General features: G+C 44.6%; 1 protein-coding gene across 4 annotated transcripts; it reads left to right on the top strand.

Annotated features, from left to right (window-relative positions):
- Positions 1–349: 349 nt before the first annotated feature.
- Positions 350–14,433, top strand: LOC112240925 (PRELI domain-containing protein 1, mitochondrial). 4 transcript variants are annotated; one of them, XM_042318689.1, is made up of 6 exons: positions 350–599; positions 3,659–3,881; positions 4,714–4,939; positions 6,652–6,765; positions 7,958–8,036; positions 13,704–14,433. In XM_042318689.1, exons 2-6 carry the CDS (start codon positions 3,790–3,792, stop codon positions 13,817–13,819), a joined length of 627 nt encoding a protein of 208 aa, XP_042174623.1. In that variant the 5' UTR covers positions 350–599; positions 3,659–3,789; the 3' UTR covers positions 13,820–14,433. The 4 variants fall into 4 exon arrangements, 3 of the variants coding, with proteins under 3 accessions (XP_042174623.1, XP_042174622.1, XP_042174626.1); XM_042318688.1 differs by lacking the exon at positions 350–599 and adding an exon at positions 2,289–2,439; XM_042318692.1 differs by lacking the exon at positions 350–599 and adding an exon at positions 3,335–3,483.
- Positions 14,434–16,782: the final 2,349 nt, after the last annotated feature.

The following is a 16,782-nucleotide window of genomic DNA, read 5'->3' on the forward strand; positions in this document are numbered from 1 at the left end:
TCCTCTCTCACTAGTAGAAGCTTGACCCATGTCAAAACATCTTCCCTTGAAATGGGGGCCAGGACACACCCCGAAGCCATTTAAATCAAAGTCCAGAATTAGGTTCATAGGAGGTATCGTCATCTGTTGGACCAAGGTTAGACCCAGAGAGCTGATCTCCTTCTCTATATATTTGTTTGTGGTTTGGGTAAGGCACACTGTGTCTCTTGGCTAGAACCACAGAGCAGATGGAAGTGTTCGGGATGACTTTCATTCCACCTCTAGTAAGTCAGATCCCGTTCTAAAGGGTACGTGTCCATCTTCAACCTCCCTAGACTGTCTCCAAACACACAATCAACCACAGTTATATCTAGACAGACTTCATCAGGCGATGCAGCACAGACCAACTACACCCAGCCTTTCCATTGAATGAGTCATTCATAAAGTATGAATATAATTCATGTTTGATAGAGGTTTTTCTACTAATTCAAAAGTGACTATTTTCTGAGGAGTTCAAGTGACTTGCAAAGGAAAACTGCAATTGATGTTTTGACAGGGGAAAGTTTATACTTCAGTAAATATGGCAGTTGCCTACCACCATTTGTTATGAAGTGGAGAAGGTAAGTACAACACCAACTAGTGCTGCGTAATAGCTAAGAAACAGAGCTGAAGGCATAACATGCCTGGTTGAAAAGTGTGTTAATTAGACACTCAATGCCATTTGAGTGATCGACAGATTGCATGCGCCCGACATATCCCATCTTGTGAGTGGGTTAGGGTTAGACTCTGGAATACAGTGTTACAAGAGGACTGTGAGGAGTGTACCGTCTCGAAGTGAGCGAACTCAGTGACGTGGAGGGCTGGACACCATGAGGGTCGACGACATGAACCCCCGCACAGGGATGGTGGTGGCCATCAGCAGCCCCTTACTGTTCTTCGGCTTCATGTTCACCATGTCAGGCATGAAGGGAGAGACCCTGGGTGGGATCCCTCTCATCGCCATTGGACCTGCCATCTGCCTCCCAGGGGTGGTGGCTATCATTCTGGCTAACAGAACCAACGGCTGCACCAAGTTCCCCACCTGGCGCCAATGTCTCAACTGCCTCTGTCGCATGTGTAGGAAGAGGAAGCAGATGCCTAGAACCAAAGAGTCTTCCAGGGTGGCCAGAGACTCAGAGGAGCCTGATGGGGACAAGAGGACTGAGACTGGGTATAGATCTGGGGCTGGAGCAGACTCTGTATCCATTACCATTACAACAGTGAAGGAGTCTGGTCATATGATCAATAAAGTGAACCACAACCATGATGAGGTGCGACGCTACCCAGCTAGTGCCTTGATGGCCAAGGCAGGTGTCTCTAACTACAGTATCTATGATAGTAAGTCCTACGCTATGGACAGTCACTGGGGGGCCTATAGTAGTAAGGTGCATCGTGTGCCTCAGCAGCAACGGGACAGTTTTGTGGTGTACTACGAGGGAGACTTCTCTCCGTACGGACCCGGTTACTGCTACACCAAACTCAGAGATTTAATGTGGGGCGTAGAGACTGTGGTCTAAGTGTGGATACTGAAGCCTACTGGGGAAACCCTATTACTGGAATTTGTAAACTACTACATCTATTTAGGTGTACCTGGGACATGAATAGTAAGCCTGTTTATCTTACAGATAAATGCAGTACTAATGTTGAAGCAGGTAACATAAGAAAGACATTTGCAGTATTTGTTTCATGAATGAATTGTATGTTCCCTATTTATTTTGGATTTTTATTTCATATTGTATAAATATCTAATCTAAATGGGCATTAAGATATGTCTCTAAATTGACATTTACATTTGCACTAAATTATATATTTTTGTCTTAATGATCAAGTATCTATTGCATATCTTATTCAGCAAAATCCATTTAATGCATTGGTGTGTTTGTGGTATAGTTACTAAATAAAGAAATGATGAAACGTTTTTGTGATTACATCTGCCCAGATGATGCACAAATGGACGTGAATCATGCAAATAGTTCAATCTGCACAGTACAAACCTGTTACAGAGACCACTAGAAGGGGATATACCACTGCCAATGTACTGTAGAGGCTACTAAAAACAAATTATTAACAGTTTGGATGTGAATTATTACCTTACATTATTTCAAAATGTAAACATCTCCAAGAACAGACAAATAACGAAAGATATTCCTGTTTAAAAAAAGTATACATCATGACAATGTATCTTCATCGGCGTGGTTTTCACAAATGAAGTCCAATAGAAGAAGAGAGTTGTAGTCCTGTCATGAATATTCATGATTAAAGCGGTGCATTGTTGGATACTACACATGCCACTTTTGGACTAGGCAACTTCCGATTCAATGACGACTGCTGTTACGCTACTATCAAAATAGGGAACATGACGGAGGAAATCTAACTATTGGTGCACTGAAAATCCCCATAAATGCTGCGATAGTATATCAGGTATGTGAACAGTAAATACTTGCCATAGTTCAGTACAGTTTGATAACTTGATATCTGTATTTTGAGGAATTAGCTAGCAAGCTAAGCTACTCATGCTAACACGTAACAAAACGATAGCTAACGTAACATTTCACCATGTGAAACTGCTAAAATTATGTCAGTAAGCTAGACAAACTCGTATAGTAGCGAATTACTAGCTAGCTAATAACTTATCTAGCCTTCATAATCGTGCATGAATTGAGTGTTTTTGCCAGCTAGGTCGCATGATAGCACGATCAGTCAATGTGACATGTTCCACAAAGACCAGCACGCTCAATCCAGACAAGTACATTGTAAAGGGAACGGGAGTTATGTGCTTGGCAATGTAGCTAGGTATTAATAGAACAAGATTAATTTCAAAACCGGTATGCTTTGTCGATTGAATGAGCAGTTTGATGGTTGTCACTAGTTACCACAGCCACAAAGTCAGAATGGTCTAGTTCGTAAAAATTAATGAAAACAAAAATGTGCTTTTTGGTCTTTAAATTAAAGTTGGCCATAAGGTTAGCAGTGTGGTTAAGTTTGGGGTAAACCTCGGATTTTAAGGAGATAATTTGTAGGAACAGGCGGGGTTTAGTGATAAATATGACTGTAGCTGTGGTAACTAGTGAAGACCTTGTGCCACTCGTCATCTAACGTCACAACTGTCACATGTTGCAGGGGGTCACGTTATTTCCCATGCAACCTGAGCAATGTTCCTTCTCCCCTTGTACAGTATGTGACTGAATCTGTGACAGGTCTAGTAAAGCGAACGGTGATACCCCGCAGGGTGTACTGCTCTAAGTCCATACGATACCTGTGTGTATTTGACCCGGCTGTCAGGAGATACTAAGCTAGCTACTTTTACACAGCACATTCTATTTTGTGGGACGGGCAGCAGGTAGCCTAACGGTTAAGCACATTGGGTCAGTAACTGAAAGGTCCCTGGTTCGAATCCACGAGGCGACTAGGTGAAAAATCTACCAATGTGCCCTTGAGGCAAGGCACTTAGCACCCATTTCTCATGTAAGTAGTAGCTACAAACCTAGAGCAGAACAACATATCTTTTTGGTTCTGTTTTGAACACATACAGTATCTGATGTTATCAGACCTACATGTAGCTGAGATAAAGGTCTGTCCTATTATACCTGTTATCCTGAAATACCCCTCTCTCCCTCCCTCCACCTCTCTTCCTCGCCAGGGTTCAGTGTGTGCGTCAGGTGTGGATGGAGTCAGTAACATCAGAGCACCCAGCATAGTTATCACAGACAGGACAATCCGAAGAAGTCCGTGTTCAGACCAACAGCCTGCACATCGGCAGGCAGGGGGAGAATGGTCAAGTACTTCTCTAACGATGTAGACATCAGGACCACGTGGGACCATGTTGTCTCTGCCTTCTGGCAGAGGTATCCCAACCCATTCAGGTACAGGACCTCGCGCTGACCTTTTTATGGCGGATGCCTCAATGATTTGGTGAGATGCGCATCTAGTAGGAGAGAAAAGGGATATGCCTATTTTCCATTGAGTAACAAACTCCAGACCCATGGAAAACCTGTCTGTTTTCTCCTACTATCAGCTGTGAATGTGAATATGCACAAACGGCACCAACCGTCATTCTATAGCCAAACTGTGCATCTGCACTGTTCAACCAAATGTGTTTTTGTAAAATGTTCAGTGGACATTGGTACACGTAGTCCTTATGCATAGAGTTGTACAGTTTAACTTTGCAGTCATTGTTTTTTTGTTTGATATACATTCTAAAGTGAAAAAATCAGTCTCAGCATCATTATGTTACTGTGGAATTGCCCTGCTCTCAATCACAATGAGACGATGGTGTCTGACGCTGTTACACAAGTTTAGAAAAAACAACAGTGAGAAGAGTTTATTAAGATGGAGAACTGAGAATGATCACAGTGGAGAAGTGATGCCAAGCTTTGTCAGATCAGAAGGAAGTGACTTAGTGGCTTCATTTAGTTTGTATTGTTAATTTCTGCTCTGTATTTAACCCAGCCATCTTTCCTTTTATTTGACTACTTGATTCAAGGTTTGTATTCGATTGCTAATAATCAAATAGAAGTACTTGAAATGTACAAATCTGCAACTATTTAGCAGGTTAAATGCAGAAGTACTGACCATGTTAAAATGTGTTTGTGGAGTATGTTAAGTGTCGTGAAAATATGTTATGTTGTCTGAACAACTAGTAATTGGACCAACTGATAGCATACCGCAAACATTGTGTGTGTTCCCGTGCATCAGCACCCATGTTCTCACGGAGGACGTGGTGCTCCGTGAGGTGACGGCGGACCAGCGGCTTCTCTCCAGACGCCTGCTCACCAAGACCAATCGAATGCCTCGCTGGGCCGAGTTCCTCTTCCCCTCCAACCTATCACGCTCCGTCTACATCGTAGAGGACTCCGTCGTCGACCCGGTCACCAAGAGCCTCACCACGTACACCTGGAACCTCAATCACACTACGTTAATGGTGAGGTACACCCCGACATATGCTCCGTTCTGAGTCGACCCCTAGCCCCTACACCAAGAAGTGAGTAGGGGCTAGGTGTTGATTTGGAACCCAGGGATACTGGTTCCCACAGCTTAGTGGTTGGAGAATGGTGCTTGTAACACCAACATGTGGGTTTGACACTCATGCCAGGCACATGTAGTTCATGTATGTGTTTGTTAGTACGTGTAGGTTTCTCTGTTTTACTAGGTTGGTGGACGCTCATGTCCCTTTACAGAACACTGACTCAGCACCATGTAGTGTCTTGTATTTGTTAGAAATCTGTGTTCTGTCTTTAGGAGATGGTATCAGCACCACCACCAGACAGAGGAACACGCTGTGTTTCCCCTACTGCATCTAGCAGCGGCGCACCGCCTCTAAAAAAAGGAAACACTGACACTATTAGTATTGACTAAGATAAGAATGTATCTACGTATTAGCACACAGCCTACTATTGAACAGAGACTTTGATATGCACGTCGACATGAAAACTGCTGTCCAAATAGTGTTATTATTGCATATCTTTAGATACAGAATGAAATATATTTTCCTCAATGGTTTAGGCTAGGTTGGTATCTGTCCCTTCATGACCTCCAGTGGTTGACCTATATTACAGCCACAAGACCCTAGACATTGACAAGAAAGTGCCCTCTGCGTTGCCCCTCCCCCCTGAGAGACTGGCTTGTTTACTGGTTGCGCTTGTTTGTTTTCTCTAGCAACCGACCGTCTCCAAGCCTACAGCACAATGAATATACTGTTTCCCAGAGAAATTCCTTCATGCTGATACCCACAATGTTTTCCATTGTATATAATTTGTGACATTTCCTATTAAAAAAATTGCAACATTTCCGCAGTCTGGCTGGATATTGTTTCGGACTGGTAAGCCCTTGACTAAAGAGACACAGACGTGAAATGTATTGTTGGTGGTTTTCTGTTTCTCAGGGACCTGGTTTGTTGGATGAGAAAGAGATGAAGTTGTGTAACCTCCTTTGAGTCAGCCGGGTGGGTGGATATCTCATGGTTTACATCAAGTCTATACGAGAGTCAGAGTTCACTCTCCATTCTACAATAGAACAAGGCTTTAATGTGAGAGACTGAATGGGACATTTTATCTCACCATACCTGGTCAATGTCAACTAGACCTACACTACAATCATACACAGACCTTTTTATGATTCAACCAACACTTTGTCCATCCCCTTCCCACTTTGTGTTCGTCTCAAGATCGCCAACACTTGACGTCTATCTAACAAGATATGGTGCTGTCAACTTGATGGATGAGCAAAGAGGAGCACCATAAGGAACACACACCCACCCACACCCCACCAGATTATGCCCGCCGTCTAGTTAACGCAAAGCGTTGTGGCAGCGTGCTAGCGAGCGCTGTCTTGTTTTGATTCCAGTAGACGGCAGCTGAAGGAGGGGATGACTCATATCACTAGACAGATGGAACAACTTTGTAATTATCTACACGATGATATTTCAGAACAAAATGTCATTCTTCCAAAACAGTATGTTATTATCGCATGCAACCAGTTCCTCAAAATGAAGTGGAATTGATAACTTGTTCTTCATTAATTTTGCATTGAAGTTGTTTGCTTCTTTTTGTATTGTGCCCTATAGTTGAGGGCAGCAAACCAACACCACCTGGTTAATAACCCTCTCCCCCCATCCCTTCCTCCTTTCTTTCCTAGACTGTGGAGGAGCGCTGCGTGTTCCAGGAGTCAGAGGACCGGCCTGCCTTCACGCTGCTCAGACGAGAGGCCTGGATCTCTTCTGGAGTCTACGGCTTCTCCAGACCTATCCAGGTACAGCACCGATGTAGTACAGAGCAGCACAACAGAAAATACCACAGCCCCAGAGCAGCTATAGGACAGGCCAGCCCCAGAGCAGCTATAGGACAGGCCAGCCCCAGAGCAGCTATAGGACAGGCCAGCCCCAGAGCAGCTATAGGACAGGCCAGCCCCAGAGCAGCTATAGGACAGGCCAGCCCCAGAGCAGCTATAGGACAGTCCTGTCTCCCTGTATGGATAGTGTACATCCAGGACTAAAGTAATGTTCGAAGCAGACCTGGGTTCAAATAGTGTTTGCTTTCTTTCAAATACTTTGAGTGTTTGATTGAGCCTGTCTGGGTTGCCGAATGAGTTTGGTTTTGGGACTACTCCATTGGTGACATTGCGCCAATCAAGCTCAAACAAGTGCAGCTAAATTATTTTAATGGATAACAAATACTATTTGAACCCAGGCCTGGTGGCTATTGAATACATCCACGTATACGAGGCTCAGAGGACCACTACACTACAGCAAAATAGTTCAAGTACCTCACCTCCAGTTCACCTCAGGACAGACGATCCCTTTTCATCACCAAAGCCATGACCCGTTTAAATGGGAGCAGATATTGAATAGCAGCAGTCTGCAAAGCAGCAGTCCATTTGGATTTGTAGCCTGGGAAATCAATTTGAAGGATCTGCTTGCGGTCGTTGTTGGACACCTATGAGAACATATGTATATAATCCATCTATAACAAAAGCCCAATGAGTTGAAAAACAGATTTTCCCTTAAGTTCCACCCAGATATTTGGTCGGCAAATCTAAGAGGCCCACATAAGTATTTTCCACCTCAGCAAGCTAGGCATTCTGTCGCTCGCTCTCACTCACACACACACACACGAGAGTGGGTTTATAGGGTTGAGTAATGGCACAAGAGGAAAAGTGTCTGCAGATGCCAAAACAAAGAAATGGTCATCTTCCACCAGGAATGTTTTCTACGCAAGGGTAGAACAAAATATTATTATTATTATTATTATTATTATTATTAGCAGTGTGGGCCAGCCTTGACTACCCCTAGAGAGAGAAAGGAAGTTGAGATAAAGGGAAAGAGAGAGAACAAGAGAGATGAAAGGAGGGAGAAAGAAAGAGGGGGGGAAGTACCCTGCTGTTCTCATGTCTCCCCATTTAAACCCTGCTGTTTCCTGTCATGTCCGTCTGTTCTGTTCCCCAGGAGTTTGGCTTGGCCCGCTTCAAGAGCAACCAGGTGAAGGCCATGAAGGGCCTGGAGTACGCTCTGTCTAACTTACACGGTACGTACTGAAGTAGGAGAAGCAGGGAGCCAAACAACTTTATTTCTGGGATTTATGATGTGGTTGGAGGCGATGGGCAAACTTTTCTTAGAGGGAAAAAGTTATATTTTTGGGAGATTGTGTAATGTGGAAAATATGACGGAAAGTACCAAAAAGTATGTCAGTCTCCTCATGGCTGATTGCTGTGGTATGAAGTGAAGTTGTGAAATGAATCACAGCTCCCACCCACCAATCAACTCTCAACACTAACCCTCTCATCATGCCTTTGGGTGAGAAGACGCCAGATCTCTCTCCCCTGGAAGTGTAACACACAATCGTCTGGATAATCAGGCCGTGATTGCGTCTCTCGAAGTCCTTCGCCGAGTGGAGTGATACGACGATAATGATTACTGATTTACTGCATGTCTTGAGTATGGCCATTTTCTCGTCTCGGAGATATCCCTCCCTAAAGAGTGACACCTACTAGTTCCCACTCTCCTAATTGAACGAGTCTGGTTGAGTCAATGATTCAACCGTTTGTCTATGTTCAGAGGCTGAAAACATCCCATGTGACTAGCTTAAGCCGTATAGTCACAGACAAGTGTTTGGTCCCACGCGTTGCGTGACTGCGCCATATGCCCCAGGGCTTTCAGGAAGTGTTCATTACCCCTTGACTTATTCCACATTTTGTTGTGTTACAGACGCAATTCAAAATGGATTAAATATATAGTTTTTCCTCAACCATTTACACACAATACCCCATAATGACAAAGTGAAGACAAGTTTTTAGAAATGTTTGCAAATGTATTACAAATGAAATACAAATCTCATTTACATAAGTATTCACACCTCTGAAGTCAATACTTTGTAGAAGCACCTTTGGCAGCGATTACAGCTGTGAGTCTTTCTGGGTAAGTCACTAGGAGCTTTCTACACATGGATAGTGCAACATTTGCCCATTCTTTTCAAACATCTTCAAGCTCTGTCAAATGAGTTGTTGACCATTTTCAGGTCTCTCTGTAGATTTAAGTCAAAACTGTAACTCGGCCACTCAGGAACATTCATTGTCTTCTTGGTAAGAAACTATAGGACATATTTCCATTGTTGTGTCTTTGTCCCCTCTGTCTGTGTGCATCATGCCGTCACTACTCTGGACTAGGTCTCAGGTTTATTGCGATGGTAAGTACAGTACTAGGGTCTGTCACTAGGTCTCAGGTTTATTGTGGTGGTCAGTACAGTACTAGGATCTGTTACTACAGCTGGACTAGGTCTCAGGTTTATTGTGGTGGTCAGTACAGTACTAGGATCTGTTACTACAGCTGGACTAGGTCTCAGGTTTATTGTGGTGGTCAGTACAGTACTAGGATCTGTCACTACAGCTGGACTAGGTCTCAGGTTTATTATGGTGGTCAGTACAGTACTAGGGTCTGTTACTACAGCTGGACTAGGTCTCAGGTTTATTATGGTGGTCAGTACAGTACTAGGGTCTGTCACTAGGTCTCAGGTTTATTATGGTGGTCAGTACAGTACTAGGGTCTGTTACTACAGCTGGACTAGGTCTCAGGTTTATTATGGTGGTCAGTACAGTACTAGGGTCTGTCACTATGGTGACGGTATGGCTACGTTCCAATATCCATACTAATTGTACCACTTGTCCAGTGCAGACTGTCTGAAGTTGATCCCTGTGTCCTATATAGTGCACTACTTTAGTCTTATGGGCCCTGGTCAATAGTAGTGTAATGCACTATATAGTACATAAGATACCATTTGACACAATAGCTTCCTCCTAAATGGTATGCATCAAATCAAAGTTTGTCACGTGCACCGAATACAACAGGTGTAGACTTGTGTGGATATTGCAACAGAGCCATGGATCTGTGACACCCTCGTCCCAACCCCTTGCTGGGGGATGTCACTCGTCTGTCTGGTAGTAGCTTCTGTAGCCGCTAGGCAGCCATTTCTAGAACAGTCTCTAGGATCCACAGTAGTTGAGGAACAATGCAGTCCAGTACAGTCATGATTCCCTTTGGCATCAATGTGGACAGACATGACCAGCTTTTCTAGAGCATTAGATCCTGTATTGTGTTTCTGTGGTTCTGTAGCTGCTGCAAATACTGTGTACAAAACATTAAGAACACCTTCCTAATATTGAGTTGCAACCCCCTTTGCCTTCAGAACATCCTCAATGTTTCGGATCATGGACTATAAGGTGTTGAAAGCATTCCACAGGGATGCTGGCCCATGTTGACGCCAATGCAAACTGTTAAAAGTGGAAAATCCCAGCAGCGTTGCAGTTCTTGTGCACCTGGCATATACTACCATACCCCGTTCAAATGCACTTCAATCTTTTGTCTCGCTTATTTACTCTCTGAATGGCACACACACAGTGTCTCAAGGCTTCACCTATACTGATTTTGAAGTTGATTTAACAAGTGACATCACACAATTGGCCCAGCGTCGTCCGGGTTTTGGAGGGTTTGGCCGTCAGGGATATCCTTGTCTTATCGCGCACTAGCAACTCGTTTTGCCGGGCGCAGCGCACGCTGACCAGGTCGCCAGGTGTACGGTGTTTCCTCTTCCGGGTAGGATGTGCATTGTGTCAAGAAGCAGTGCGGCTAGGTTGGGTTGTTTCGGGGGACGCATGGCTCTCGACCTTCGCCTCTCCCGAGTCCGTACTGGAGTTGCAGAGACAAGACTTAACTACCAATTGGATACCACGAAATTGGGGAGGGGAAAAAAAGGGCAAATTTTTTAAAGTGCCATCAATAAGGGATTCACCTTGTCAGTGTGTTTCATGGAAAGCGCAGGTGTTCCTAATGTTTTGTAGACTCAGTGTACCATCATTTTGCCCCAGTTGATGCAAGTGCATGTAGGCTGAAGGCATTCTAACTTGAGATGGATGTCAATGGGGATTTTATTTTCATGAAAAAAGTAGTTTAGCTGTGTGAATCATGTAGTTATGATTCACATAATATTCCACTCTAAATTGATTTGATGTAACTTCTGTGATATTTAATTTTCCTGTTCGGGTGACAAGAACAAAGGACATTTTCTCGTTTCATGCGTTTTTATTAATTCACTTACTCGGGGAATATAATATTTCCTCAGGGTGCAGAACCCCTGCCAGATCATCCCCCCACATAGTGGAGGATCGTTCCTAGCGTTTTTATTAATTCACTTACTCGGGGAATATAATATTTCCTCAGGGTGCAGAACCCCTGCCAGATCATTCCCCCACATAGTGGAGGATCGTTCCTAGCGTTTTTATTAATTCACTTACTCGGGGAATATAATATTTCCTCAGGGTGCAGAACCCCTGCCAGATCATTCCCCCACATAGTGGAGGATCGTTCCTAGCGTTTTTATTAATTCACTTACTCGGGGAATATAATATTTCCTCAGGGTGCAGAACCCCTGCCAGATCATCCCCCCACATAGTGGAGGATCGTTCCTAGCGTTTTTATTAATTCACTTACTCGGGGAATATAATATTTCCTCAGGGTGCAGAACCCCTGCCAGATCATCCCCCACATAGTGGAGGATCGTTCCTAGCGTTTTTATTAATTCACTTACTCGGGGAATATAATATTTCCTCAGGGTGCAGAACCCCTGCCAGATCATCCCCCCACATAGTGGAGGATCGTTCCTAGCGTTTTTAAAGCTTTACAGGGTCTCTTTCTTAGCACCGCTCTGCCTACCCAACCTCCCACTGTGCCCGACTTTTCAGTTAATTGGGCTCCACCGCCTCCACAGGAGCGGCCAGAACCGATACACAGTACCTCCAGTACTGTGAAAGGGGTCGTAACAAGGATGATACATAACTGAGAAATCGTCAAACGAGCATACCAGATGTCCAAGAAGGTTTGATCAAAGTCACGTGCGTCTGGAACGTCACCCTATCCACTATGTAGTGCACTACTTTTGACCAGGGCCAATAGGGAGTAGGGTGCCATTTCAGACATTGTGGTAGAAACAACCAGGGCCACCTCCTGCTGTCATTGGCCAACATCAAACGGGTTTTTATTCATAACTGAGTGTGTGAGACTGCACGTATTTCTGTTAGTGTGTGCGCTAGAGACTATCCGACTGCGTCGGTGTGTCTGCTTGTGTTTGCGACTGCGTACACACACACGTCCGTTTGTGTCAAGCGACTAATCTTCCCTCCATCTCCAGCCCCGAGGTTCGCGACCACGTCCAAGGATGAGAAAGAGAGCGGGAGCGAGGGTTGAGCTCAAAGAGTCCAGAGGAAAGATGTGGCTTTGTGTGGAGGCCTCAGAAGCTTTCTATCCCCCCCAGAGAGAGGGTGCTCTGGGGGTCAGCCAAGGCAGCCGGCCCTGGGAAGGGACCAGAGCTGTGGTTATTCTGGTCAGTGGCTCCAGACCTGCAGCTGGGCTGGGTTCAGTCAGGGGGAGACGGAGGGAGAAAGGGAGAGCAGAGAGAGTGTGTTGTCATAGTTTCCCCCCCATTGTCTATTTGTAGTAGAACAGTGTATGTGGTGCTATGAAGTCTAAGCCAGACCCTGGCCTAGCATAGAACATCTTCCTCCTCACTGTCTTCTCATCCCTGTTCCCAGTACAGTTACTGTAGCCTCCTTCCTCTGTCCCATCTCTCCTTGTCCCTGTTCCCAGTACAGTTTGTCCCCTGAGCTAAGGTTCCTCTGGGCCACATCACGCTATGCTGCCACTGACCCCATCTCTTGTAGGCTGGCCAGACTCAGTGGGCCTGACCAACTCACTGACCAAGACACTTTTGTCTAGATCTCTCTTACTGGAGTACCTGCCACCTTTTTCTGAGTATCTTTCTCTCGCCCTCTTTCCCTAACTTTCATCTTAGTCTTTCTTGGCCTGTCTGACTGGATCCTGTGTGTGTGTGTGTGTCTTTCTCCCCCTCCTTCCCTACTGGTCGCTCCAGATAGGATCTCTCAGCCTCAACAACCACTCCAAGATTGGCTCCTCTCCTCTCTGACAGTCTAAATATTTTCCAGATGTTTGAAGTATCTGTTAGAAGCATTTGGATGGCCTCCGTGTTCACAACTCACACTGAAGAAGAGGAATGCTCTGCTTGTCTTTGTTGTGACGGTGCTAGTGTGTTGACTAGGAGACCTCTGAGGACGGTAGAGATCACCTCAACTCTAACCCCTACGTCTCAAATAATATTTTATAGGTGGATGGATAGATGGAAGATTATGATGTTGTTTCACACATGTTTTAAAATGTATTCCCAATCAAAATCCTATTTTCCCTAAACATTTTAACCTTCACTCTAACCCCTAAGTCTAAAATAGCCTTTTTCCTTGTGGGGACAGGCAAAATATCCCCACTTGTCAAATGTTCCTTGTTTTGCTATCCTTGTGAGGACTTCTGGTACCCACAAGGATAGTAAAACCAAACCACACACACTGTTAGAGAGAATGCTGACCCAGGAACAAACCCCTGACCAGAAGTCCTGCTGGCTTCCTCATCATGACAAGAGTCCTGTTACCTGAGCCTTGTGGTCTTTCCAACACACACACACACACACACACACACACACTTCTAGACTCAGGATATCAAATCTTGAAGTAATGTGGAGTTGTATTCATTCACTCCATGTTCACATTTTGCATTCATGGTACCACCAGTTTTGGAACCGAGTTGGTTAGTTTACTGTATACACACTCACCCCATGTCTCTCGTCTTCTGCCCACAGGAGAGGCACCCCAGCGCCAGCCCTGCGTCCGGGACACAGTGAAGACTGCTACAGAGAAAGCCAAGACCCTGGCCTCGGCTGCCGCCCCGCAGAAACAGCCCCAGCAGTACGTGTGACAACAGGGGAACATCCACTGCCACCGGCTGGAACGGGACACTGTGCACGCAGGGCAGGCACAAGCAACACATTCACATGCAACACACAGGCTGGGCAATTATGATCTTTTTAAGAGCTGATCTGATTGGTCAAAAGACCATTTTGTAAGGAAAACACATCAGAATTGAGCTGTGCATGCACACACTCTTTTAGCTGCCTTTTCATTGACTGGAAGCTTGCTTGTATCAAGGTCTCGGTGTACAGTATGTGTACAATATGTCCATCTAAACCACTAACAGCTCTGCTCATCTGGGGTTAGGCTCTGCTCCTCTGGGGTTAGGCTCTGCTCCTCTGGGGTTAGGCTCTGCTCCTCTGGGGTTAGGCTCTGCTCCTCTTATTTTCATTAGCATAGCATTAATACGTCTCAGGTACTGAGCCCCTGCCTGCCACAACCTAGGGACATGTTCAATAGGCACCAAACGTGAGAATGTTCTCAAACCGAGTGAAACCGAGATAAGTATGTGGACAGCCCTTCAAATGATTGGATTTGGCTATTTCAGCCACAAATGTTGCTGACAGGTGTATAAAACCAAGGACAGTCATGCAATCTCCATAGACAAACATTGGCCTTACTGTAGAGCTCAGTGATTTAACGTGGCACCGTCATAGGATGCCACCCCTCCAAGTCAGTTCGTCACATTTCTGTCCTGGTCAACGAAGTGCTGTTATTGTGAGGCGGAAACGTCTAGGAGCAACAACAAGCTCACAGAATGGGACTTCCGAGTTCCAAACTGCCTCTGGAAGCAACGTAAGCTCAATAATTGTTCGTCGGGAGCTTCATGAAATGGGTTTCCATGGTTGAGCAGGCGCACAAAAGCCTAAGATCACCATACGCAATGCAAAGTGTCGGCTGGAGTGGTGTGAAGGTCGCTACCATTGGACCAGCGGAAATGCATTCTTTGGAGTGATGAATCACGCTTCACGATCTGTCAGTCTGACAGACGAATCTGGGTTTGGCGGATGCCAGGAGAACACTACCTGCCCCAATGCAGAGTGCCAAATGTAAAGTTTGGTGGAGGAAGAATAATGGTCTGTGGTGGTTTACGGTTGGGGCCCCTTATTTCCAGTGAAGGGAAATCTTAACTCTACAGCATGCAATGACATTCTAGACGATTCTGTGCTTCCAACTTTGTGGCAACAGTTTGGGGAAGGCCCTTTCCTGTTTCAGCATGATGCCCCCGTGCACAAAGCCAGGTCCATACAGAAACGGTCTGTCGAACTTGACTGGCCTGCACAGAGCCCAGACCTCAACCCCATCGAACACCTTTGGGCTGAATTGGAACGCCGACTGCAAGCCAGGCCTAATTGCCCAACCTTACTGGCTGAATGGAAGCAAGTCCCCGCAACAATATTCCAACATCTAGTGGAAAGCCTTCCCAGAAGAGTGGGGGGGACCAACTCCATATTAATGCCCATGATTTTGGAAGAGCAGGTGTCCACATACTTTTGGTCATGTAGTGTACTTTCTGAACTTATCCACTTCTGTTGCAAAATGTTTTTATACGGTGTGCCATAATGAACACGACCCTGACTTGAGTAAGCTCTGGGATACATCTTTTGTGCACTCAGTGAGGCCTGTTTTGAAAAGCATAACGTGACAAATCAGACATGCCAAATAACAGTGAAGGTACCAAGACAAGCTGAAGAAATAATATAAATTCCACAACACTGGATGCATGCTGGAGTTTGAGAGTTTATCAAATAATATAAATGATTAGTAATTATTGTATTACCATTCAACTGCGTCGTTTGACTGAATTTGTCAGTGAGGTCTACAGTTGATTTGTTGGATATATCAAGCTATATCAAATTAGGAATTTGACTTGACATTTACCAGGGACAGTTGATGTATTTAATTTGTTTTATTGTACATTAATAATGTATTAGTCTGACATTGGTTTGTCTGTCTCTTAATATTTTTGCTGCATTCCTTTAAGGTAGAACTAGCTATTAGGATTTTGAAATCATTTTGGCTGTGATTTTAGACTGGAGGAAATTGTCATAAGTCTTAACAATGAAAGAATACTGCACTTAAATAAACATCTGATCTAATGTTATTTGGGATACAACTTTATCAATCTTATTTCATTTAGTTTTGGTTCAGGCATTGTAAACTACTGCATATTATTGTGTAATGTTCAATGCCATGGTTGTCATATTCTTATGAACTAAGTCGCTGTGATGCTATTGCAGTAATCTGACAACAGGGGGCCTGAAACAAGCCTGTAGAAGTTCAGCCAACTATTTAAAGGGGCAGTGCAGTCAGGGATTTATATAAGTTGGAATAATACTGTGAAATGGTCCTTTTTAGCATGAGAGCTGTTGGAAAAGACTGCCTGAACTTATTGCATTTTGCTAAGAAACGATTCTTTCTTTGACGATTTTAACTCTGGGTTTTAATTGTTACCCAGAACTGATTTGATATTGAGATGAAAACGGCTGCATTGGACCTTTATATTACTGTTTGGCCATTTTCTCCATAAATCACTTCACCTTCCTGTGTTTATCATTCTCTCCAGTCTCCACCAGACTAGAGGTTATTTTACATAATATATCGCTTCACCTTCCTGTGTTATTGCATTGTAATAGGATCATTTGAAATCCCATTGAATCAAGTACTTACAACAGCCTGGACAAGCCTTCCTCAACCCAATCCTCGTTGCACCCCAGTCGTTCCATAATGATGGTGTAACACCAGCACACCTGATTCAAATTAACAGCAGCTTGATGATTAGTTGACTACTTTCAGGTGTGCGGCTGTTAGAACTACATCAAATCTTTTTAACGGCTGGCCTAGACCACAGGTGGTTGGTGGACCCTTCATTTGGGAGGAGGGGGCTCGTGGTAATGGGCTGGAACGGAACAGGTGGAATGGTAGCAAATACATGTTTGATGCCATTCCATTCGCTCTATTCCACCCCTT

Source organism: Oncorhynchus tshawytscha, unplaced genomic scaffold, assembly GCF_018296145.1.
Source record: "Oncorhynchus tshawytscha isolate Ot180627B unplaced genomic scaffold, Otsh_v2.0 Un_contig_4803_pilon_pilon, whole genome shotgun sequence".
NCBI classification, from domain to species: Eukaryota; Metazoa; Chordata; class Actinopteri; order Salmoniformes; family Salmonidae; genus Oncorhynchus; species Oncorhynchus tshawytscha.